The sequence below is a fragment of the Choloepus didactylus genome, chromosome 4 (genome assembly GCF_015220235.1).
Source record: "Choloepus didactylus isolate mChoDid1 chromosome 4, mChoDid1.pri, whole genome shotgun sequence".
Taxonomy (NCBI): domain Eukaryota; kingdom Metazoa; phylum Chordata; class Mammalia; order Pilosa; family Megalonychidae; genus Choloepus; species Choloepus didactylus.
Window position 1 is genome coordinate 139678488 of NC_051310.1, and position 25856 is coordinate 139704343.

At 36.6% G+C, this 25856-nt stretch overlaps 1 protein-coding gene across 12 annotated transcripts in view; it reads right to left on the reverse strand.

Annotated features, from left to right (window-relative positions):
- Positions 1-282: 282 nt before the first annotated feature.
- MGA (MAX dimerization protein MGA) overlaps positions 283-25856 on the reverse strand; it is a 172877-nt gene continuing 147303 nt past the window's right edge. For 6 of the 12 annotated variants that reach the window (XM_037834252.1, XM_037834254.1, XM_037834251.1 and 3 more), the window contains exons 15-24: positions 25169-25795; positions 21622-21912; positions 19006-20522; positions 15902-16032; positions 13513-13564; positions 11250-11456; positions 9112-9223; positions 8608-8838; positions 7234-7410; positions 283-6110 (exon numbers count right to left, since the gene is read on the reverse strand). In XM_037834252.1, the coding sequence (XP_037690180.1) occupies positions 4834-6110; positions 7234-7410; positions 8608-8838; positions 9112-9223; positions 11250-11456; positions 13513-13564; positions 15902-16032; positions 19006-20522; positions 21622-21912; positions 25169-25795 (4622 nt within the window). In that variant the 3' untranslated portion in view covers positions 283-4833. The remainder of the gene's footprint in view (positions 6111-7233; positions 7411-8607; positions 8839-9111; positions 9224-11249; positions 11457-13512; positions 13565-15901; positions 16033-19005; positions 20523-21621; positions 21913-25168; positions 25796-25856) is intronic. The other 6 variants (XM_037834260.1, XM_037834257.1, XM_037834258.1 and 3 more) reach the window with 4 other exon arrangements.

A 25856-nucleotide genomic window follows, 5' to 3' on the forward strand; every position in this document is an offset into this window, starting at 1 on the left:
ATTTTTGTGCCCACTAGTGGCTCCTCACTTACCTACCCACTCATGGCCAGGTAAATGGGTTTACAAAGTACCACTGGTTATTTCCTGTCCAAAGCTATCCTGGTTTATTCTGAGAAAATGTTCCCCAAATTACCCTCCATTGAGGCTGAAGCTGCTGAGGCAAATCCAAGTTCCTGCTTTCCTTGCTGATCTAGATGAAAAACAACTAAGAACAGTGTAATGAGGGGATTTTGTAAGTCTGGAATCTAGATACTTCCAGTCAAGGGCCAAGCCACTCACTAATTCTTCACAAATTCAGTCCAATTTTTATTGTCTAGGTACCATGCAGCCTTTGAGATGCCAACATGGGAATAAGCTGTTTCCATGCTTCACAAATTACTCAGAAAATAATAGTCCCAGGTTCAGTGTGAATAGAAGTACTTCTCTTCCTCCACTCAAATTAAGTACTTGCCATCCCATCCTCCAAAATGCAGTTGACCTTGACATAAGTATTTCAGCATCCATATGCTATTTCACTTTTTATTCTGCTTGTGTATGTCCTGAACATGTATACATGGGGTTTCTCACATTATAGAACTCTAGGTATCTGGGAATAATGATACAATTGTCTATTTAGCATTATGCTTATTAGATCATATTTTGAAATTTATCCTAGGTTTAACATGCAAACAAGGTGCAGTTATAAGATCCTGGAAAACTGACAGGCTAGAGTAAATATTTGCTCATCAATCCAAATATTTATTGAGCACCTTTACATGCAAGGCACTGTGGGACAGCTGAGACCAATGCTTGCAGTTGGAAAGAGGATGGATAGCGAAACAAATGCTTCCAAGACTGCTTTCCTATTTAACAAAATCTTTTCTAACAGCAGTTTACAAAAATAGAAGGATTTAGTAGAGCTTAAATTTGAGTCTCAAAATTTACAACTTAACCCATAGTTATGTCTTCCCACCCTCCGAGACACATACCTCCATTTTCATTTTTCAACATTTATGTGCCTTTCTTGAGCAGTTCACTCATTTAATATACTAGTTATTGCCTCCACTAAACAGTTGTATATATCAATTTCCCCCTAATGTAACTTCAAATATGCATTAATTTTTTTCCAAATGGCAGTGACTCTGAACTCCTCAGCTTAAAATTTCTCTGCACCCAGTCACTCATGCCCATGTAAAATTTCGTTAGAAATAATACAATGGCATGAAATATTGAAGCCCTTAAGCACTTTCTTCAAAATGGAAAATTCTGGGCAAGAAATGTATTCTGATTCTTAGTTATCAGTCACTCTGTAAAAGTACCTAAAAATATACTGCCTACACTTGCATTGTTTTTTTGTTTTTGTTTTTGTTTTTAAACTTCTGGGAGTGAGGGGTAAGGATTATCACTACTTTTTAGATCTGTCTTCAAAGTATATCTCTCAATTCACCTTATCTCAGTTCCATTTCAAATATCTAAACCAGTATAGTTAGAAAAAATATACCTCTACTACTAAAGCCTGCCCAAAGTAATATATGAATTGTCTGCCTTTCTTCTCTGTTCACAGCATTCTCAAACTTGGTACAGAAAGGCCTAGTATCAGCTACTTCATCCATAATTCTAGAAAAAAACTACTGCATTTACTCTAAAATTATACAAAGTGTACAATCTGTAAGAAGTTCATACAATTGGACTTGATCTGTTAGTGACCTTAAATAGATTAGGGTACTTCAATGTGTAAAGGACTCCTTTAATAAAAGTTTTGGTAAATTGTGATACTAGTTAACATATATCTTGCCTTAAGAAACTGACTTATTGGCCTTGGCCACTAAGATTGTGATCATGTCCCATTACTCCCCTCAGTAATAGGTATAGTGCCTTCCACACCTTGGTACTATGAGGCTAGCCTTTCTTCACTAAACAACAGAGACCTGTTGAGACATACTTGATATCTGGATGTACAAAATTTTGAAGTCTCCAGGGAGAACATGCTACAAGAATTAAAACACCAAAAACCTCCCCAAATGGCATGTCAGAAACTTTGAGAACAGGAAGGAATTCCTATGATAAAACTACTTCGCTGGCACTTCTCTTAATTCTGCCTCAGGGCATTAGGATTTTCTGTTCCAATTCAGTACAAACCTCCCAATACCAAGTCCTGCTTTAATTATTATAACTGATTTACTTCAGATTTAAACATTCTGCCTTTCAGTCATCAAACCTCTCCTGTTCTCAGGTTTCTAAAAAAATAAGTCATTTTTCAAAAGCAGAAAAGGAAAGATATATATTTAATATATAAAGAAAAGGCTAGATCTGACATAATTATATTCTTAAAAACATTCCATTTATTTACAGATGTATAAAAAAGGCGAATTATTGGTCTAGTGAGATCATGCTTCTTACAGAGTTAGGGTGAGAGCTCACTGTCCTCCAGATTCCTCAACTCCTTTCACTCAACTACATCTTTCATAATTATACATGTAATTTTCATAGATCAGTTTCTCCTGGGATAAAAATTAAAGGGTAGGAGTTTGGGGAGATTTTAGATTTCTGTCAAGACTGCAGGATTGTTCTGAAGACGGAGTCCTCCTCAAATTGGCCCTGATGACTCCCTAGTTGTAAAAGGTCTTGAGAACACCCTTTCTTAGGGGTTTATAATGACATCTGCAGCTTTCCCTGAACACCTGGAATCATCCCTTATTCCCTTCTTCATACATCTCTCATAAACAGAATCAAATATCCTCCACTTGAGATTATTACTTGTCTATTTTATTCTAAAAAGGGAACAGTGCTCAGTAGCTAAAATAAAATGGTCCTTCTTTTCCTGAGGATTGTTTGCTCACTTGTCTGCTTCCTTGGCTGACCCTCAAAAGCCACAAGAGCCTTTGGAAGTCAGGAGGAAATATGGGAAAGGGACAAGCAAGGAAGTAATGGGAAACTGCTATACCTGGATTAAAGTACTAGAATCTCCAAGGACAATTATTATTAGTGGGGGAGACAGGTGCTGGACTCCTTGACTAAGGCATTAAATGAAATCTGCTGGGTAAAGAGGAGTGAGAGGGTTAATGAGAAGCTGAGGCGTGTTCTTTGCCTACTTCAAGCTTCTCCAGTAACTTTCAGAGGGAAGGTTAAGTGCTAATGAGGAGGTCTAGGAAGGCAGTAGCACAAAACCAACAAAAAATTTGCTCCTACTGCAATTTGCAAAGGAAACAGTTTTTTCCATCCTTTTCAGTCTGTTGATTATTAGAGTTAATACAAAGGGAACCAACCATGGGAAATAATAATTCACTGGCTAGAACCATTCAAAGTTGGTCTCACAACCTAGGTCTGAAGATATGCTGAATAGGATTTGGGATAGAGAAGGCAGGGTTAGGCAGAAGAAATAGTATCACCTAGGCACAGCCCAGGCTTTGGAAGCTCCTGTGTTAGTGTTTAACAACACAAGCAAATTCTGTCAATGAAGACAGAATAGGGGTTACATTCCAAAATATAATTATTTAAGAAAGGCAAAATGCAGCAGTTAAATCCCAGTCTATACATTTGCAGAACAGTGATTCTTGCCCCCAGGAGTTTCCAAGAGACCCCTCAAGTGCACCATGATTATTTACAAACTAGATAGGAAACATTTCTATACTCAATACAAATCTCATCTTCTAGGTTGAAAACTTCAGCCTTTGAGAAATCTATGAAAACAACTATACAAAAATATAAATATCTTTACAAGCTGTCAGCACTTCACAGCCTGACAGCTAATGAGTGAAAAAGCTCTACAGATCATTGAATCCATGGTAGCAGATAATAAAAAATATATCTTGTGATTCAAATACTGCCTTATTTCCCTGGTAAAGAATGCCTACTGTGACTTTCTTTTCTTTACATCCTGTGCAGGTAATAGTGAGTGAAACCTTCAAGCACCAGGAGGCGGGTTTGATATGAGAAATATCCAACCCCACAATTTTTTTTTTATTTTGGCCACTGTCTCTGGTTTGGGGAGGGAATGCTTTTCATTTTAGCTGTCTCTTGAGTTATGTAATCTGGGAAAAGGGGAGCTCCCTCTGTACCTACCTCCAAAACAACTATTCCAGGTAGAAATCCCTGGCACTGTGAAATGGTCTTTTCAACACCCACAAAGACAGTAAGAGAGAACTGTTTTTGTTTGTTTTTTTAAACATCTCAAAATAATTAGCTTAATGATAAAAACGAAAAAAGCATCCCTACTTGACCAGAAGGTTTGAATTTGTAATTCTGATTGAACAGGTAAGGGAATGGAAGCTACTTGGGATATGAAAGAAGAGAAAATTTTGCTGAATGACACAAAGTCCTTCACTTTGGTATTCCATGGTACCCATACTACCTCTCCCTACTCTTGAAACACCAACCAAAAAACTCTCTCTTCTGTATTCCTTTGTACAAACATATCACATTCCTTGGATTTCAGATTTAACAGACCTACAGTTACCAGCTACAGTTCAGTTCATAGCAACTCCAAAGTCGCAAGCAGCTTTTTCTCTGGGAGGGAAGAACTAGGGACCAATGTCCTGTGGACCCAGAGTTTTGTCATCAATTCCTTGGGTAAGAGGGGCACCTCATGTTCAGTAATGGATCACATCTTCTTAGAGGATGAGGGGACCCAGCACCACAATTGAGGTAACACATTTTTAACATGATCAGAATTTCATAGTAGTAATTCTTATACCAGGGTCAGCATCCTTCACCCCCTTTCTCCATCATTATCCACTGCATCATTGAAGTCAAGGATTATAGTTCCATGACACAAACTAGCAGATGCCTACACAGAAAGGAGATGAGATTCAATTTCCCCTCACAGCCTGGCTTCTGCCAGAGGACAAGTTAAGTTCATTTCCTCGTAGAACTTGGTGAAGCCCCAGAGTTGCCCAATTTAGCCACAACGGGTGCCAATGTAGGCATCACCTTGCTCTCCCGGCCTTCTTGGTCACTCCCTGTTAAGTTCGGTTTGTGTCCAGCAGACCCAATTTTGGCAGCTACAGGTGCCAAGGAAGGCATCACCTTCAGACTCTGACCATCTACATCACTGGAAGGATTAGCTACTTTTAAACCTAGAGGTGCCAACTTTGGCATTGGTCTCCACAAAGTATCTGTGCTGCTGTTCTCTAGGCCAGTCTTCATGTGTAGGGTAGGGGGTGAGGACACACTTTCAGGCTCTGCAGGGAGGCCAGAAGTACTCTTCCCTCCATCACTGGCTTTTCTGTGGGAAAGGAGGGAATCCTTTATCTCAGAATCAATAACAATCTTAAGGACATCTGGCTCAGAAGCTGGTTCTGCAAGTTGTTTTTCATTTTCAGAAAGGTCATCATCTTCCAAATGCAAGAGGAGGGGACTGATGGAGTCACTCCTCTCTTGCACATCAGGCAACTCTTTCAAACCAGTTTCCAAGTGGCCAACCTGGAAAGTTGCTCTGTTCCCAGGAGGAAGCTTACTGATAAAAGCCTGTCGAGCATCCCCTGGGAACTCTGTACCCATAGGGCTGGGCAGTTCAGCCAGGCTAACAGAGTCATCATTTAGTTGTTGATTAAGAAATGCAATCTCACTAAGCAGAGAAGTCAGTGTCTCATCAGTATCATCCTCATCTTCCATGTTAGTTAGCAGTTCACTGGGATCCAGTGCTACTTCCTCTATAGCCGATGCTACTTTTCTCAATTCCATCTCTACGCTTGAGTCCTTGAGATCTTTCATCTTTAATTTATGAAATGTTGATTCCTTTGTCTTCAGTCTTTCCCCTCTTGATTCACTATCTTTCCATTTATACTGGATCCCTCGCATATCACCAGGAATCTTTTTAGATAAGAACTCCTGTGCTTCCTGCATACAGGAAACATCAACTATTTGTGGAAAACCAGAATCTTTGTTTGCCAGAAAAACCTTTGTTGGACCCAACGCCACTCTGCCATCCCTATGGTTGCCTCTGGAAGAGACTCTTCCCGAATTTTCAAAGGCATTATCTTCATTCCTGATGGTATCTTTCAGGTGGTCAGGTGGCTTGCCATCAGGAACTTCGTGAGGATATTTGCTGCCACCTGTATCTACCAAACCTCCCTCTGTGGCCAATGATGTCACATTAACAATTCTTGGCATCATAAATAAGTCATCATTTTCTGGGGAAAAAAAAAGAAAGAAAGAAAAGAAAAACTCATTTAGATATACAGTGGTGAGCATCTCCCTCTCTACCACACTCACTGACCAACTATAGTAAAAATTCACCAGTCTACTCTTAAGAAGATAAAAGAAATACTAGTTCTTCAAATTACAGACCTACCCTAACAGGCAAACAATCAAATAAATCTAACCAAAAGGCTCTTTGATATTCCAGTATTAATAAAAGTTCCATTTATTCCTTTTATAGAAATGCTCCCCAAGTTAATTCTTTATCCTGAGGGAGAAATGCATCTTGATTCTGTTCACGCAATTAACTGCTACTCTGAGGGGAAAATGAAGCCATAGGAAATGAAGCACTGTAAGAGTAAAGGACCACTTCTCCAGATTGGGTTTAGCAGTAGCTACAGAAACTGCAGGGGCTGACAATGGCAACAAAGTAACTTGGATTTAAGTATTGGTAAGGCTATCTTTCATCTTAATAAAAATATATATTGTCACGTTTAATGAAAATATTAAATATTTGGATTCAAAAGGCAATATATATATATATATATATGCCTGGAACTCAAATCACCAAAGTGAGACTTCCTTTTCAATCCCCATCCTCTACCCCAAAAAAGGAGTGGTGCTCAAATTGAATCAGGATAGTAATGTAGGAGTGCACCATCCCTAAGTACAACCCAAAATTGTTAAATATTTATCAATAACAAGAGCTAAGACAATGACTCCTCAGAGTAAAAAAAGGATATACCTTTCTCTAAGGACATAACCAAGTAACATTTTTCTTTCACTTTGACCAACCTTGTCTATTCTCTTCCTAGTTAGGAATTAAGTTATATATTTATTTTTATATTTTTGTTTATATACCAATACTACATACATACATACATTCCGAGACATAGCTATAGTTCACAAAATAGTTCCCAATCCCAGGTAAAACAGACCAACATTACCATACATCAAGCTTAACATGTTTTAAAAAGGATCATCTCCCATCAACCAAAATGCTAACAGAACAGCTTTTTACTGTTACAGATCACATTCCAAGGCTTTCTCTATCACTGAAAGATACCAGGGACAACTCTTTTTCAATACCTATACAAGATAACATTTATGACATACCTGATTGAGCCACAGCACTGCTGGCAACTTGAGGCTTCAGATCTGCTTCTAAGAGAGCAGGAGAAACAGTTACCACTGGTCCTGAAAATAGGGGACCTTTTAAGGTGAGCAGTTGCCCTTGCGGAGTCATCACGAGGTTGGCAGAGGTGTGTGGAGTGTTAGAGGGTGAGGTATTTTCTGTAAGGAAGATGGGAAGTTAGTTAAGGATAAAAGACTTTCAACTAAGGCTAGTGTAGTACACAAGTCTAGCAGACATCTCTAAAACCACACCCTTACTTAAAAAGCAAAAAAAATTCAAATTTACTTAAGGAACCTCAACTTGGAATTTACTTTATAAACATCTTTCCACTGATTAATGGTTACCTGTCCATTGAGTCTCCTAAGGGAGAGAATTTATTATTTGTTGAGGAACAGAGGTTGTGGAACCACTTTTTCAATGATAGTTTCAGCCAACACAACAAAATATTGCACAGCTATTCCAAATAATCAAGACAAATTTAGGTCTTGATAATGAGTTAGGATGTGGAAGAATGAAAGCATACATGATTCTACCCCTAAGTGTGCCTTCCTGTACACTTATAAGTGATTACTTCAAGTTTTTAGACATACGTTTCCCCATCTGTGAAATGAGGTAACTGGATTAAACAGTCATTAAAAGCCTTTCTTAGCAATAACATCATTTGCTTCTGCAATGTGAAAACTAACTACTCATGTGTCAGTATCCATTTTCACTACCTTCTATCTTTGTTATAATATAACAAAACAGATTTCCTGGTTCATATACAGGGTTACCCAGAGTAAAAAAGGATATACCTTTCTCTAAGGACATAACCAAGTAACATAAAATCAATAGATAGCCTCACTTCCAAAACTGATAGGAGACAGCAAGAATTTAAAACCAGTTTGCTTTATTCCCTGATAACAATTCATTAATAGATGATTTAATGGAAAATATAGCCTGATTGAACAAAATTAGATTTTTAAAAAAATTTTCCAATTTATTTGTCCCAGCTGGACCCAAACTTCCTCAACTCATGACCAGAACTACAGGGAAATCAAGTACTGATGTATAAGTCTGAAAAAATAGCAGCTTAATAAATTTACTTACTGCAACAAACACTGGAAGGAAAATACTCAGATGTGACTTTAGAAATTGCTATCACAGGTAGTCATGTTACCACGACTGGTAACTTCATAGGATTTACTTGAGTGTATAAAACCAAAAACCAAAATCTAATGTCATTAATAGCCTACATGTTGTTTATCTCACCTTTAATCATTTAAATAAAACAAACTATGGTCAAGAGAAGATGTTCAGTCCACAAAACTGATGTTCACATCTACATTAAGAAACACAAAGAATGTCCCTCTTACCTGTAGCTTGGTCTCTTTTTCTCGAAAGAATCAAAGGTTTCCCCCTCCTGTTATTTATAAACATCTGTCCAAGATCTACAGATGATGAAGATCCTTCCTGCTGTTTGCTAGTTTTGGGAGACATATCGAAAGCATCTAATGCCATCTTCTTTTTTCTTTTTTGTGCCTCTAGTGCTTGTTGTTTGGCATATATATACTCTAACTTCTTCAGGACCACTTCTTCTGTCTTACCTATAGGTTAATAGGGAATAAATTGTAACTGTCTACATGATCTCAAAAAATGAGCAGAAGAGTCAACTGAAATCCAGTTGATTGAACTATATCCTCCCAAATTATAGAAGAGGGATTACAATTCAAAAGCAGTGTTCCTCTCAGTCAAAAGATAACTCTGCTGTAAACTCTGGAAGCCAAGCCTTAAAGCTAAGCAGTATCTGAAAGATCACTGAAGAGTTCTCCTCACTGAACTAGTTATGCTCTTTACCAGATATCATTCACCCATCTCACCTGAAAGAGACGACACTTTCCGTATCAAAATATTTCGTTTTCGAGTCAGGAGGTTTTTCTGTCCTATCAGTTTGTCTGCCTGATCTGTTAGTCCCTGAATTTCGCTGAAAGCCTAGAACAGAAATAGTATGTCAATCACTTCGTCCTTTCCTAAAAATGGGTGAGACCTACACACAATTTAATGAAAAAATGTTAATCTAATAGTTTGAACAATTTGACAATGCCATTTAAAACAATTCTTGATGTTTCAGAAATTATTTGTTGTTAAGCTGCAGGAGGTTGTCTGGATCATATGTCTAGGGAACATAGTTCATGATTATTTCCAAACAGAATTGCTGAATGTTAACAGATGCTCCGCTACTGCAAGGCAATACAGAACATTTATACTCTTAGATTTTTTTTATAAATTAAGTTTTACTGAGATATGTTCACATAACAGACAGTCATCCATGGTTTACAATCAACTGTTCACAGTACCATCATATAGTTGTGCATTTATCACCCCAATCTATTTTTGAACATTTTCCTTACACCAGAAAGAATAAAAATAGGAATAAAAAATAAAAGTAAAAAAGAACATCCAAATCATCCCCTTCATCCTACCCTATTTTTCATTTGAGTTTTTGTTCCCCTTTTTCTACTCATCCATCCATACCCTGGATAAAGGGAGTGCAATCCACAAGGTTTTCACAATCACACTGTCACCCCTTGTAAGCTACACAGCTATACAATCGTTACAGTTAGGATAGTTTCAGGTATTTACTTCTAGCTATTCCAATACATTAAAACCTAAAAAGGGGTATATATATATAGTGCCCACCAGAGTGGCCTCTCAACTCCATTTGAAATCTCTCAGCGTGTGAAACTTTATTTTGTTTCATTTTGCTTCCCCCTTTTGGTCAAGAAAATGTTCTTAATCCCACGATGCGGGGTCCAAGCTCATCCCCAGGTGTCATATCCTGCATTGCCAGGGAGATATACACCCCTGGGAGTCAGGTTCCACATAGAGGGGAGGGCAGTGAGTTCACCTGCCGAGTTGGCTTAGCTAGAGAGGGCGGGCCACATCTGAGCAACGAAGAGGTTATCTGGGGGCGATTCTTAGGCACAATGACAAGCAGGCTTAGCTTCTCCTCTGCAGTAGCTTCATAAGGGCAAGCCCCAAAATAGAGGGCTCGGCATACCAAACCATCAGTCGTCAATGTCTGTGAGAACATCAGCAACAACCCATGTGGGGAAGTCCAACATTTCCACATTTTCCCCCAGCTCCTCAGGGGGGCCCTGCATATATATTTTTATTCTCTGCCCAAAATTACTTTGGGATGTATCACTATCTCACACTAACCCGTACAAACCTACCAGATCTCATTTCCTATTCAAAGTTCCATGTAATTATGGTGTTCGAATAAACTGACCATACAAGTTAAATTATTAAGTGTACTACAGAAAATATAGATCCTGCACCAAATAAACATCTCTTCCCTTGGTCTCACATGGAAGTTGAAGTTTTAAAACACAGTGTGTACTCTTAGATTTTAACAATCAACTTTAAAATAATCTCTAAACTCTAAGTAAAATCTGGTTCAAAATAGCTTTGGACAAGAGGGATATGAATGCTTCCCTGTACTACTCCAACTTTTATTTAAAAGCAATTTAAATGAAATTATCTTAATTAGCTTGAATATTTCAAATTTTCTTTTTAAATGACTGCCAACTGTTAAGTATGTTAAAAATAACACTTCTCTAATTCAAGGATAATATAAGGAAGTTTTCTTCCATCGCTCTAGTTTATCACCATTGATCATTTATTTATTTTGTGCTTTACACTGTTGTAAGTGCTATCAAGAACGACAATGTATGGAAAATGTGGTAAACAAGAGTCTAGTTTCCAACTTTATTTTAAGGAATGATAGCTCTGATGGTTAAGAATAAGACTTTGAATATAAAGCTACTGTGACTCAACGTAATAATTTACCCCTAAGAGATTTGTTGGGTATTCACCAGTCTATATTTAAATGTTAAATACAAGAAGCTCTATTTCCATCTCCCCCATATGGCAATGGATTCCCTTTCTCAAAGTATCTCTAGAAGATTCTTTTAATCAAGCTATTACTTGTCTGTCATTTACAAAGAACACTTACCCGAGTGAGAATAAGACTTTTGGAAACCTTGGAAGAATGAAGTAATCCCAATGTGGTCTTCAGTTTCTCAAACAGATCCCTCATTTCACCACGCCGCCGCCGCTCATTGGCAGTGTGTGTCCGGCGATAATAAGCAAAAGCTTCTGCTTCTTTCTGTAGTTTTTCACTCCAGTAATCAGGCTTCAGTTTTAGAGGAATTGATGGAGCCTGTTCACACAAAAGTTGCATACTAAACATTTTTCACATCTACTCACCTTCTTTCTCCATCCCAAATGGCACTGTTCTATTTCAGATACCCAACAACTTTTCTTTGGATATCTAAAACAGTCTCTCTTACTACTAAGTCTATCCTTCCTCCAAATCTAACTTCAACAATCTGATAGTGTAAATTCTAATACAAGCTTATGTGATCGTATCATTTCCTAGCTCAAATTTCAATGGTTCTCAAAAACAGAAGAATTTGGGGAATGGAGGATCTGGAAAAGCTTATGTGATATAAATTATTAATTTTTTTTTAAAACTTGTTTTTATGAAACAAATTACATGGGGAAAAAAACAAGGAAATCTTGACTGGTATTGAACACTTCAAAAATTTTTTTAAACATATTGGAAGACACTTCATAATTTGGTAAAGGATCAACTGCCACTCCCCCAAAAAGTATCTTTCTCTCCAACCATTCCTAATTGCTAGAATTTCCCAAAACACACCAGGCCCTATGCATTCCTGCCACTACAAAGGCTATTACTTCCACCTGGATTACTCATCCCTCCCACCCTAACATCCACAACTCTATTTAACAATAAAACTCAAAACTTTGCACTTTTTCAGGGAAGTCTTATTTATTTTACTTCAATTTTTAAAGTTACCTCTTTAAAAGAAGTCATGGAGGCACATGGACTTTAAAATATAAAAACATGAAGAGCTTATAATGAAAAGCAACTGTGCCCCAAACCTGTACCGGCATCATCACCAACTACCACTTTTTGATTCTTTTAGCTGGTTTTTAGTTCTATACCCTAAATAAAAAATGGTAATGAGTTTATTCTTTTCAATTTTAGATGCCATCTGCTGACTTTGCAGCATGCTGAAGAGGATTTAGCTCACTTACACCACTTCTTACTGCTCCCCACCACATCTTCCTAATAGTTGTATCATTAATTTCTGCAACTTCCTAATAGTTGTATCATTTAGTTCTTCTACTGATTCCCTTTACAACTTGAAACAATACAATTCTACCTTAATTTATCATTTCATCAACTATAGATAGTACCTCTTGCCTTTCCACTTTGTAAATAAAACAAGAATAGGACCCTTATCCTTCCCTTTATTTTTTCTTACTTCTTTCACCTCCCAATTTATCATTTGTACTTCTAAATTTGTCAAGACTGAAATTAAATCTTCCATATTGTATTTATAGGTTAAAAAGCTTTTAAAACATCAACAGTAGCCACACTATTGTAACACTGTAAACACTACTCGTGCAAAGGGAATAATAATTATATTTCCTGTCTCATATAGTTTCTTAGTTTTGTATCCACATCTCTGATATTTCTAATTAACTTTATTTCTTAGACGGTTTGCTTATTAGTACCCCAAAACTCTTATGTAAATCATTACCTTTCTGAAGTTAAATCCATTATGTATTAATACAGAGTGCACTAGTAGGTTTGGAAGAATAAAGATGAACCAAGATAGAAAATTTATTATCAAATTAAAATACAGAAAAAAAATGCATATAACTTGCACGCAATAATTAGGGCACAACAGCAACAACAAAACAGATTATGTAAATAAGTTATTGTGAAGACTTTTGTTATATCTGAAAAATGTTTTAAGATAAATTATTAAGAGAATTAAAGAAAGTTTATAATTCCATAGCTCCTTGATTTGCTAGTTATCATTAAAGAGAGTAATTTTTTAGGTCACTGAAAATCATGAGCCTAAACAAGGAAGAACGCCAGCTTGTTTTTACATCAAATCATTATAATACTGAATTAGCTTTCAAATAAGTTTATCTATTTTCATAAACTCCATATTCATTTTAACTCCTCAAAATTATTCTTAGGGGATTAGAAAAATTAATGGGGTGGGGGGGGAGAAGCAGTAATAGTATAATTTCTTGGGAGAAATAATGGGATTATATTAATCCACTGGTAAAAATAAACCTGGAAAAAAATCATACCTAATGTTGTTTTAACCCTAAGGACAAATGTTATCAATTTTATTAAATAAGTACTTATCTATTAAATGTATTATAAATACCTTTCGACTCCTTTCAGCAGCTTTCTCTTCTGCAGAGAGATGGGTATGGCACCTAAATAAAAACAGTAATTTCCAATGTCTTACTGAAATTCAGTAATCTAAGACCTATTTCACAGTTATAGTAAAATCAAATCATCCCAAACTGTCTAAAATGTGAGCAGCTTCTTTTCCTCAAAGTCTGCTGTATCGCTGTTTTATACAACAATATACGTTATAGATTTTTTCTCTGAGAAGTATCTAAATAATCCCTAGAACTGCAAGTTTCATTTTTCAATTATGAAATGTTTCAGATATATAAAATGTAGAGACAAATATATAATAAACAACTAGGTTATCTACCATACGGCTTAAGAAATAAAACTTCTCAAAAACAGATGAGATCCCAATCACACTGCCTGCCTCTCTCTCAGGTAATTGTTCTCAAATTCAGTTTACCATGCACATCTTTACACTGTTACATTAGGAATGTATGGTGTATCTCTAAACAAAATATTATTATTCAGCATTTTAAATAGTGTTATAGTGTATATATCTTTCTGAAAATGATTTGTTTCACTCAACACTGCATTTGAGATGTTGATATATGTAGTCCTAGTTCAATCGTTTTTACTGTGATAAAGTACTCATTCATATGAATGTAACAAAAGTTAGTTCTTCAGAGTATTAGTAGTTATTTAGGTTACTTCCAAATTTTCACACTGACAAATAATACTGCAATGGTAGCTTGCAATATGACTCCTTATACACACATGTGAGCTTTTCTAGGCTACTTACCTAGGAATAGAATTGCTAGATGGAAGAAAGGCATGTGCATCTCCAACTTTAGTAGATGTCAAACTGCTCTCCAAAGTGGTTATAACAATTTATACTCCCACCAGCAGTGAGAGTTCATTTTCTCTGCTCCACACCTAGATAACTGTACTATCAGATATCTCAATTTTTGCCTAGCTTATGGGTGTGAACTGGTAAAGTAATTGTGATTTAATTTGCATCTACCTAATTACTTATGAGTTTGGACATCTTTGCACATGTTTACTGGCCTTTCAGGTTTCCTCTTCTGTGAACTGTATGCTGATATCCATTACATCCTTTTCTACTGGATCTTTTTCTTACTGACTTGTAAGAATTTTTTTTTAATATCCTTGATACTAATCCTTTGTCAGTTATATGAGTACAAATGATGTCCTTTTAATCTGATTTTCTCTTTTTATTGTTTTCAGTGTGTCAACAGAATTTTTAAATTTTAACAACTGTTCCTTAAGAGTTTGTGCTGTTTTTGGTGGCTATTCTTGGCTTTTTATTATTCCAATCCATGAACATGGTATCTCTCCATTTACTGAATTCTTCTTCAATGTCATTTAGTAAAATATTATAACAGTCTTGCACAGCTTTTGTTAGATTTATTCCTATATAGTTTTATCTGTTACTATTATACATGGTTTTTTTTTTTGGATTACATTTTTTGTTTGTTGTTATAGTTTAGGAGCTCAATTGTATAACTCTGAACTTATATCCAGCAATGCTGTTGAACTTCTTAAGTCTAATTAAGGGATTTAAACTCTTTCAGCTTAACCAGTGGGCTACTGAAGTAGCCTGCAAAGTCTAGTGAAGAAAACTACTAGTCCTACTTTCTACTCCTTACATTTTCTTAGTATCAATAGTGATGAAGACTTAATTCACTGTTATTTTATATGGCAGTTAATGAGGTAACAGCTACATAGAGCACAATGTCTGGCATAAAATAAAAGCTCATATCTTCCTTCCCTTCTCTCTTCCATACTCCAATCCCTTATCAATGCAATGCTTACTAAAACAGAAAATTGAATAAATTGTGCTGAAGAAGTCCTCATGCCCTCCATATTTTCATCTCATTGGATGAAGAGAGAAAAAAATTTTCTTACCTATATCTCCTATCCAAGTTTAGAATTTAATGCCTTCTTCTTAAAAGATAAAAGAACTAGCCTTTGTTGAGAGGTCCATTTGCATTAGTTATTATGTTAGTTGCATATATTATTTCATTTACCACTCAAATGGGGTAGGGCCAAGGTATTTTCCTTGTTTCAGCAGTAAAGAACCTGAGGTTCAGAGAGACTAAAGACTTGCCCAAAGTTAAAAAGCTACACACTAGCAATGTTAGTATTGTAGTACCAGTGTGTCAGCCTCCAAAAGCATGTTATTCACATTTATACACTGTCTCCTCCAATAACCAAGGTAAGTTAATTAACTCTTGAATTCCAGCTCTGCTCCTCATCTACTAATCAGAAAAAAAAGCTAGAGGAATAAAGGAACCAGGTCCGTTGCCCAGGGTTCTTAAACAAATATTTAGTTTTGTTTCTGGTTACACACACACACACACACACACCCCACTTCAAAGAGAAGTAAGACTTACGGCTGTTTGGAAGAGTGCATGTGGGCAGCTATGGTCTTCATGTGAGCAACATTAATTTCTTCTGGAAGCTCTTCCACAGTCTCAATGTCTACCTGCTCCTCATCATCCTCAATGTATTCTACACAGTTATTCTGAAATAAACCATTGCCAACAGTAAATAATGTATTGGGAAGCAAGCACACAAACTTTTCAAGTGAATGCCAAACTATCAAACTAATGCCAAACACTGATCTTACACAACAAGTACTGATAATCCTAAACTTGTTAATCATAAGAAGGAATTAAGTCAGAAAAATAACATATGATTAGAGATAACAATCAGGAACTATAATATAAACCACGGCTATACATTAAACAGAGATTAGTAGACTGAATAGAGTCCACAAAGGGCTGCAGTGATGTGTTAGTGTCCTTTCTAGTGGACAAAATTCAGGTACAGAAACATTAACGCTTCATGTACCTTAACATCAAATAGCAGTAAAACAAAACTTGGTGAGGGGGAGGAGGTAGAAAGAATAGAACTTTAGATTCTATTTTAAGGACACTGTTGTCTATGACAACACCGTATCAGATACCCACATATCAATACACATTAAAATACTCAAGGCAGATAGAATACAGCCCAGAAAAACTTAAAAGTCTCAACCCCACAGAATGAGAGCTTTGAAGAATTTAAGATTTTGAAAGAAGCCCAGGCTTGCTGTACTTATTATACCAAAAAATGAGTCAATCAGTAAGCATTTATTGAGCCTGTCATAGAAACTCGCTGTATATTTTATATAACAGAATTATACTGATGTATGGGATATACAGATATTTTTTAAGTCCACCTTTAAAAGTAATATTTACTCTACCAGAAACTAAACAGGGAATGTGTTATCTATAATCGTACTGTATCAGAGAGACGCAACTCGAAATATGAAGCATCCCAATCACCTTATTAATTCTATGTTTAAACTTGTTGGAAAAATTACTTACCCCCCGAATTATAAGCTCCATAAGGCTGACAGACACTAAATGCAAGCCATCAGGCTACTGAACCCTAATTTATGTTCCCCACCACAATTTAAGCACTTCACTTCTTTTATTCAATCACCAAGGCCTTTACCAATGACCCCAATACCTACCAATAAATTCTAAAGATCATGTGCTTCCCTGTCCATTTATACTCCATCCATAAAATAATTATATTAACTGTCTATCTAGCAGCCTTGAACATATTTCATAAATTCAAGATAATCCTCATAACAGTCTCAAGAGTAATGGCAAAAGATGCATTAACACAATGTATAGTAAAATGAACTTTAGGAAGGTAAATTAACACATAATCCTAACAGAATCTAAAAATAGAGTGTGACTAGTAATGTAGGTAGATGTTATACAATATTCAAGCTAAAGAATGTTTGCTTAATGCATGGTTTTAACTGCAAGCTTTATAAATACCATCCAATAACCTTCAAAATAGGAGAATTAAATGAAAGAGGCTACTTACAACTTTCCTCACACTATTCCAAGCATTAATGTTAATCACAAGCATAAAAATACTGTAAGTGTGGGACATTAACATAAATGAAATGTAGAATTCACGAGATCATTTAATATGATGCTCTTATTTAAAAAAAAATCAGTGTCAGATTGTTTGTCAGATTCCCTATTAAGGATTTTCAAGCAAAGCTACTCTATATGAAGACACTCTAAAATTTTATTGTCATTTCCACTAATAGCAATAGTCTTCACTGGTTTTAAAGTTGTTTTCGGTCTGAAGCTAAAATTTTATTGTCATTTCCACTAACAGCAATAGTCTTCACTGGTTTTAAAGTTGTTTTCAGTCTGAAGCTTACCAAGTCTGACTTACAATGGGAGACTTGCAAAAAGCACTAGAAATTTCCCAATATAATTCCTAAACTCAATGAATTAAGCAGATTCTTCAACTACCCACAAAATATCTGTCGTTGGAAAGGATTAGGCTACAGAAAGTACATAAGGCAAATGCATATAGAATAATCCAATTTCCAGGCTAGATCCTCACTTTGTAAATGAGACAACTGAGGTACAGAAATAACCAGTATAGGAACATTAAAATATTTAAACATTTTAGTTTTAAAATACTAATCTTTGGATTATATTTTATCTGTATAAGGCATGACAATCAGTGCAGAGGACTGTATCATATGCTTCCGAAGAGAGGGACACAGTTTACACTTAAAGTACTTCAAAGGCAGGTAGTTATGATCTCTTTTGTTTACAGCAGACACTACTCATGTTTTTGTAAATAAAGTTTAACTGGAACACAGCCACACTCATTCACTTACATATTGTCTATGGCCACTTTCACACTACAAAGGCAGCTGAATAGCTGCCAACAGTGACCCATCTGGCCTGCAAAATCTAAAACATTTACTCTCTGAACCTCTACAAAAAAAGTGTGCCCAAAGCCTGCCCTGTCCCATATCTGACACTCAATTACTTAATTCCGTAAATACAACTCTGTATCTGAAACCTAGGAAGTTTTGAAAATAAAATAAACTATAAGAGTTATATTACAAAGAAAGATGACCAGAATTTAGAATATAAATTATAGAGACTGAATATCTAATTTATAAGATAATTAAATAGCAACTTAAGGCAGCATTATAGTAACATACTAGATAATATTTTCTAGTTTTTCTATCCACCCCTCCAAACTCTCTAAATGCAGGTAGATAAATTCTCCTGTAGGTCTTAGGTCACCCATTCCCTATTTCTTATCTACCAGATAAGCTATAATCACCTCACATAAAAAATATCACAGCAACTGACTCAGATAAAATTGGAGTAGTGGTTTCAAGATTTCTTAAAGCCAACCCGATAGGGACTCTCAATCGCTTATCCCCAAAGGCTTAGCCAGCCTTCCCATAATATCAGACAAGTCTCAAAAGAACAATATAAGCTCAATAAATGTTGCCTGACTGACACAACCAAAAAACTAAAAATCATTGAATCATGATCTAAACCTAGACATCCAATTTAATATATTAGTTCTTAGTTATCTTCTGGAAAAGTTACTGTCTCTAATAAAATCATTTAAATCCTTGAGGTTTCAGTCACAACAAAAACAGGCTCACCACCTTTTCTACATCATCAACCTCCTCACTCTGGTAGTCAGAAACAACATCCACAATCTCATCAACAGAATCATCGGTTTTCTCATTCTCATCTTCCTCATCCTCATCTTCCAAATCCAAAACAGTCAAGTCAGCACTGCTTCTCCCACCCTTCTTCTCTGGCTTTGATTGTTTCTGTTCTCCTGGTAGCATTAAGTGACCCTGAAAATGTCCATCTTCTCTGCTGCCTTTTGTAGTTCTCCTAGGAATAATGGAGAAGGCTGCAGGATTAGAAATCCTACTCCAAGAATCACATTCAGTTTTCAAAACTCGAGCATTCTCAGTGGTTCCACTTTTCCCAAGTACATCAGAGATGTCTTGTTCTTGTTGAAATACATGTGAATTTTCCTGACATGTCTTTTTTTCTTTAATTAACTGCTCCTCTGCCTCTGTCTTACAATCCTGTGAAGTTCCAACAGAATTCTGGGTCAAAGGGCCCTTCAGGTGTTTCTTCCGTCTCTCTCTAATACTGTCCTTCTCCAGAGAGTCTCCACATCCCTTCTCCTTGGCCTCTGGCTGTGGATCAGACTGCTGCTCCAAAACGTTGCCCCCTGATAATTCGGGTTTACTTTCTTCCTTAGAGATGATTGGAAATTCATTTGATTTTTCCTCTAAACTGTTAAAGCCATTCTGCTGTGCCACTTTCACATCATCAAGTTTTTTAGGATGTACATTACTTACACTCTGGACTGTTATATTACTGGCTTTTTCAGAAACAGTTTTGACTTCTAGAACAGTCAGTTTTTCTTTGGAACTGTTGTGATTCCTAATGCCAAGTTCTTCATTAATATCTTTATAATCATCACCTGTGTGTGACCCAGTGCCACAGGAGTGCTTAGTAGGTGTAACTGTTGCAGGACCTTCTTCCATAAGGGATTCTTCAACCAAATGATCAACCTTACCTCCCAAAGAATCATTCTGAGTTTCTTCAAAGGCAGCAGCTGCTCTGGTATTTTGCTTCAAAATATTAGGCTCAGAGTCTCCAGTATCTCCTTCTGACCGTAGAGCCTTCTTAGTTTCCTGCTCTCTTACAGAACTTTTTTCACTTTTCTGGTCTGCATTCTGGGATTCTCTCTTCATCTGCAGGGAAGCAACATGTTGAAGAATGGAACTGGGAACGGGCTTTTGTCCTGGGAGCTGCAGCAAGGCAAAACTGCCAGACTGGAGAGGAATAAGACTGGCTGTACCAACAGGCTGCCCTCCTGAGCTATATGTTATTTTGGTCTCAGAGCCTGTTTTACTTGTAAAGCTTTGTGGTTCAGGAGGGGAAATCCTCAGGGTCAAAGTACCAGCCTGAGACACAAAACTAGGTCCAGAAGAAAGCAATGATGGTGCCTGAGTAATAACGTTAACTGCTGGAGAAGACCCAACAGCCTGTATTACAGGGTTCACGACAGAGAAAGCAGAGGACGAAGCAGAAGATGGTGGAGTCTCGGAAGGTTTGGAAGGAGCAGGTAACCGGAGTCCCATCACAGACCCTAGTAAGAAAAAGAAAATTCTGAATTGCCATTGCCCATATCAAGACTTTCAAGGCATGCAGGGGTATTCGCCTAACCCCACCTCCATGGTTGCTAACATGACCACAGACATAGGGGACTGGTGGTTTGATGGGCTGAGCCCTCTACCACAGGTTTTACCCTTGGGAAGACGGTTGCTGCAAAGGAGAGGCTAGGCCTCCCTATGGTTGTGCCTAAGAGCCTCCTCCCGAATGCCTCTTTGTTGCTCAGATGTGGCCCTCTCTCTCTGGCTAAGCCAACTTGAAAGGTGAAATCACTGCCCTCCCCCCTACATGGGATCAGACACCCAGGGGAGTGAATCTCCCTGGCAACGTGGAATATGACTCCCGGGGAGGAATGTAGACCTGGCATCGTGGGACGGAGAACATCTTCTTGACCAAAAGGGGGATGTGAAAAGAAATGAAATAAGCTTCAGTGGCAGAGAGATTCCAAAAGGAGCCGAGAGGTCACTCTGGTGGGCACTCTTACGCACACTTTAGACAACCCTTTTTAGGTTCTAAAGAATTGGGGTAGCTGGTGGTGGATACCTGAAACTATCAAACTACAACCCAGAACCCATGAATCTCGAAGACAGTTGTATAAAAATGTAGCTTATGCGGGGTGACAATGGGATTGGGAAAGCCATAAGGACCACACTCCACTTTGTCTAGTTTATGGATGGATGAGTAGAAAAATAGGGGAAGGAAACAAACAGACAAAGGTACCCAGTGTTCTTTTTTACTTCAATTGCTCTTTTTCACTCTAATTATTATTCTTGTTATTTTTGTGTGTGTGCTAATGAAGGTGTCAGGGATTGATTTGGGTGATGAATGTACCACTATGTAATGGTACTGTAAACAATCGAAAGTACGATTTGTTTTGTATGACTGCGTGGTATGTGAATATATCTCAATAAGATGAAGATTTAAAAAAAAAAAAAAAAAAAAGACTTTCAAGGCATGCTTTTCTTTTTGAACAAGCGACTCTAGAAGACTAAGAAAACCAATCATGATATATTAAAATACCATATGGCACACCATTTCAACAAAAGAAAAACTCATCAGGAAGATCAAGTTTATACCTGGGTTCCGAAACATGACAGGCTGTACACTGGGCTGAGTATTAGAGCTGCGGACTTGATGCAAAGGAAGGAGTTGGACAATCTGCCCATTAGGGTGTCTGAACAGGTTCATTCCACTTGGGCTCCTAACAGGCTGCAAGACCATCCGGTGTCCCGGAAGTTGTGTGTTTGGGACAGGTCTAAGAGTAGGAGAGCCCTGCTGCACTGGAATCAACAACAATCGCGGTCCAGCACGTTTCATTGTGTTAGAAGAGATTTGTGGAGGAGCCACTGGAATCTGAGGAGCATTCTCTGAAAAACAGGAAATGGAAACATAGTATCAAAATTCCCTTTTAACACATGTAGGAAAACACCATTATGACATAGAATTTGACCATGCCATAAATTATTTCTAACAAATTATAAAGTTGGTGAAATCCTAAACCTTTATGATACACTATTTAATAGTCCTATGGCTGAGGACAATTTCTTTTAAACCTAAGAAATTAACCAGACCTTTCAAGGCTTTATATTTAGAATGGTAAAAAAAAAAAAAAAAATCAATTATCCAGAAGGGCATTTAAAGGGATAATGCTTTCTTCTAATGAAATACATGGGCAGGCCTCTAAATCTGGATTCTCAATATTAAAGAGATCATTTATGATAAAATTTTCTTCGTCAACAAATACAGATTTATGACAGTTTCACAGCTCACACTCAACTAAGAAAGGGTCCAGGACTAAAAATCATGAGGTATAAAACTTCTTTGCTTTTAAAATTCATCAATGAACAAGCAAAATTTTAAGATTTGTAGAAATTATTTTCAAAAGAAAAAAAAAATACATACCCCCCAAAAATGGAATGAAATTAAGAGACATCAAAGAAGCAGGGAAATAAAGCCTGGTTAGGAAGAGGCAAAAGATAGATTTAAAAACAAACAGAAGAAAAAAAAAAAAAAAACAAATTTAGTGCAGAAGATATGAATTAGGAAAGATTTCAAACCATTAATAGTACCTAAAGATGTACTTTAATATTTGGAAGAGATATTTAGAAATACTGAAGACATGATGAAAAATAAAATCAGCAAGCTACAGATATTTTTGGCCATAGAGAGATAAAGAGACAGGAATAATGTATTAAAAATAAAACTGGTCTAAATTACCATTCAAATTGGTGAACCCATTTAACAGTGTTAAGAAATAAAGCTTTTCACTAGTTTGTTACCAAATAGAAAAATCAACAAACCAAGTAAAACAAAGATTTCAGCTTTTCTGGAAATGTGATTTCCTATGAGACACAAAACATACCAAATTTTTAAAAGAAAGTCAGGCTCATAATATTTAGATGACAAAGAAATTTTATGTAGAATATCCAGGACTACTTTTGCAAATGTAATAAAACACAAAGACCAAACCATTCATGAAAAAAATACTGTGTAATTTAAACAAAAACTTCATCTAACTTATATAAAGATGTTAAAACATTCTTAATTTCTTTCAATTTTTCCCTTCAAATTAAGTTTTAGTGAGTGATTCAAAACCTATATTACTCCAATTCAGAGAACAAAAGCAGTTTTTAAATATACATACTAAATATGTATGTGACTGTTTATTACGGGAGAGTGAAAGGAGGAGAGTCAAATGAAAAAAATCACAGATGTCTAAGTGCCCAAGTTGGCATCTTTGTGAACAGAGAACAAAATTACACATAGTTCTTAGAAGTAGCAGTCATCTAGTCAGCTCATTTATAAAAGAGCAGGTAAGAAAATATGTTAACAATACTAGTATTTCCTAAAGTAGTATCATAGAAGATACTTTAAGGTGTTATATGAATATAAAATAATACAATACACAGCATCCAAAACAAATTGCCCCTTTAACCTTTTGATTATATGCAGGAGAAAAGTATCAGTCTGCGATATTTTGTCTCTAATATTACTCCAGCATTTTCTAGTTTTCTTCATTAACAGAAAGAGAACAAGCACATGCTAAGAACATATAGTAGCTAGCTAGAATTTATTAATGTTTCCAGTATATTTATTTATGGGTTTAACTTTTACTGTAGCAAGTAATACTGGTTTCCATTATAAAGTAATGTTGTTTCTTTTTGAAATGCATTTAAGTAAACAAATTATAGATTAAATAAAAATATTAAGTGAATGACAGTACAGATGGGATTCAGAGCAAAATACTTGAATGTATATCCTGAATGACTGAAGTCTGAGAAACAATGAACTATGAAAAGTTAAACTACTTTATAATTTTATGACAGAATTAAGAGTACTGAGAAAGACTGGAATCCATATGGTTTAGATATGATCAGTTAAAGTATGACAAATATAAACCTTGATATTTAACAGAAAATCAAAGAAGTTTTGCCAATAATGACCTTGTCTTCCAATACTACAGAACACATTAAGCTAATCATTTCTTTCATTTCTTACATGTTTATTTACGGGGAGAAGCAGAAGATAAAAAAAAAAACTTTAATCCAGTGATCCATTTTTCCTTTCAATAGAACCTCAACTTTAAAACTAACTCCCCAATCACTTTTATACTAAAAGACCTACAGGGATTTGGACCATGTCACTAAAAGCAAAAATATTTAGTATGAAAAATATAAACAGCCAAAACAATTGCTCTTGGGTTATTTCCTCTCAAATCCTATAAAACCTCTCAGTCTTTCCCAGGCAAACTCCTCTTAGAGTGGCCTAAGAAAACCACTCACTTTCCTGCAGCTGAATTCGATATAAAAATTATCAAATTGTAGGATATTCCTATTTGAAATAATTTTAACTAAAAAGTTGATAAACATATAAAATACTACCAGTTCTAAACAATGAAATACACTCCCTTGTTTCTATTTCAATCAGTTTAAACACAATAATTAAATAAGGGAATTATGTTATTATTACATGGGAGTTGTACTGCTTCATACATGATTTTTACTAGGTAAAAGGAGCTAAAATAGAATAATTTTAACCTTGGGAAGAGAGAGAAAAGCCCTCCAACTGGCTGCAGCATAAAAGCCATTTCATCTCTCTCTCTCTCTTCTGTAAATTAGGATGGGGGAGGGAACACCTGCATTCAGGGTTCCCTCCTCTGGGATGTATACTCCTAGCTCTTAGCACATGGCAGGCTGCACTTCCTCCTGTGCTCACTTTTAACAGCCACCCTAATGTCTCAGTGCTCTACTCTCATCTGCATTATTTCAATACCCTTTACCCAGTATTTCCATTTTAATGTTTTTGAGTGTTCTTATATCCCCTGAGACAAACCCCATCACACTGTCAAGGCTGTTCAAGTTACCTCCCCAAGACACCAGTTATTGTTTTTATTAGTACTCTAGTTTTTTTTAGTGCTCTATACAAAGCTGCATAGATTTTCAGTGATTTGTCCTAATCCTATATTAATGCTATAAGCAGAATGAAAAGGTTTTCAGGAATACATGTATTGTGTTACAGCAGAAACACCTACACTATCATCCTGAATTACCTACTGTCCTATCACAACCACAAAGTTATATAAATAACTGTACAGTAAAGCAGCTAGTAACGTCTAGGCCTTACCTGGTCTCTGGCTCACTGGTGGACTCCCATTAATTCCCGAGAGTATAATAGGAACAGAGCCCAGAGATGAAGTTGGTGTGGTCACCATGGAGGAAGATGCAGCTGTGGTCACCACGACTATGGAGGTGGAGGCAGTGGAAGCAACAGGAAGAGTTATGGTTGGAGGAGATGCTACCAAAGATTTAGGAAAAGCAACTGAAGCCACAGGGGTAGTTATCCCAGTAGTTTTGGTAAGGTTCACAGTGGCTGCAGACTGAGTAGGTGTTACAGGGGTGCTGGTATTAGTTTCAGAGACCTCAACAGCCCCTGCAGTAGTGGCACCAGAAGAATAAGTAGTTTCTTTAGTTCCCATGTCAGAAATAGCAGTCATAGGTGTCATAGCAGTAACATTTTCTAAAAACACTTGAGGGGTGGCAGTAGTGACAGCAGCAGTCACAGGGCTGCACACCTGAACTGGCTCAGAAGAAACCACAGGTGTGATGACCATTACTGGAGAAGGTCTGATACTGAACTTCTGTGGCCCTGTCAGGGGTTGGGGTGTGCTAACTCCAGGTATCTTCTGCTGCAGGGCTCCAACTTTACTCATCACAAACTGTGTGAACACACCACCAGGAGAGGGTCGAGCCGCTGCAAATAAAAATTTGCAGGTCAAAAATCTTCAGTTCTCGTATTTTATTCTCTTAGTGAC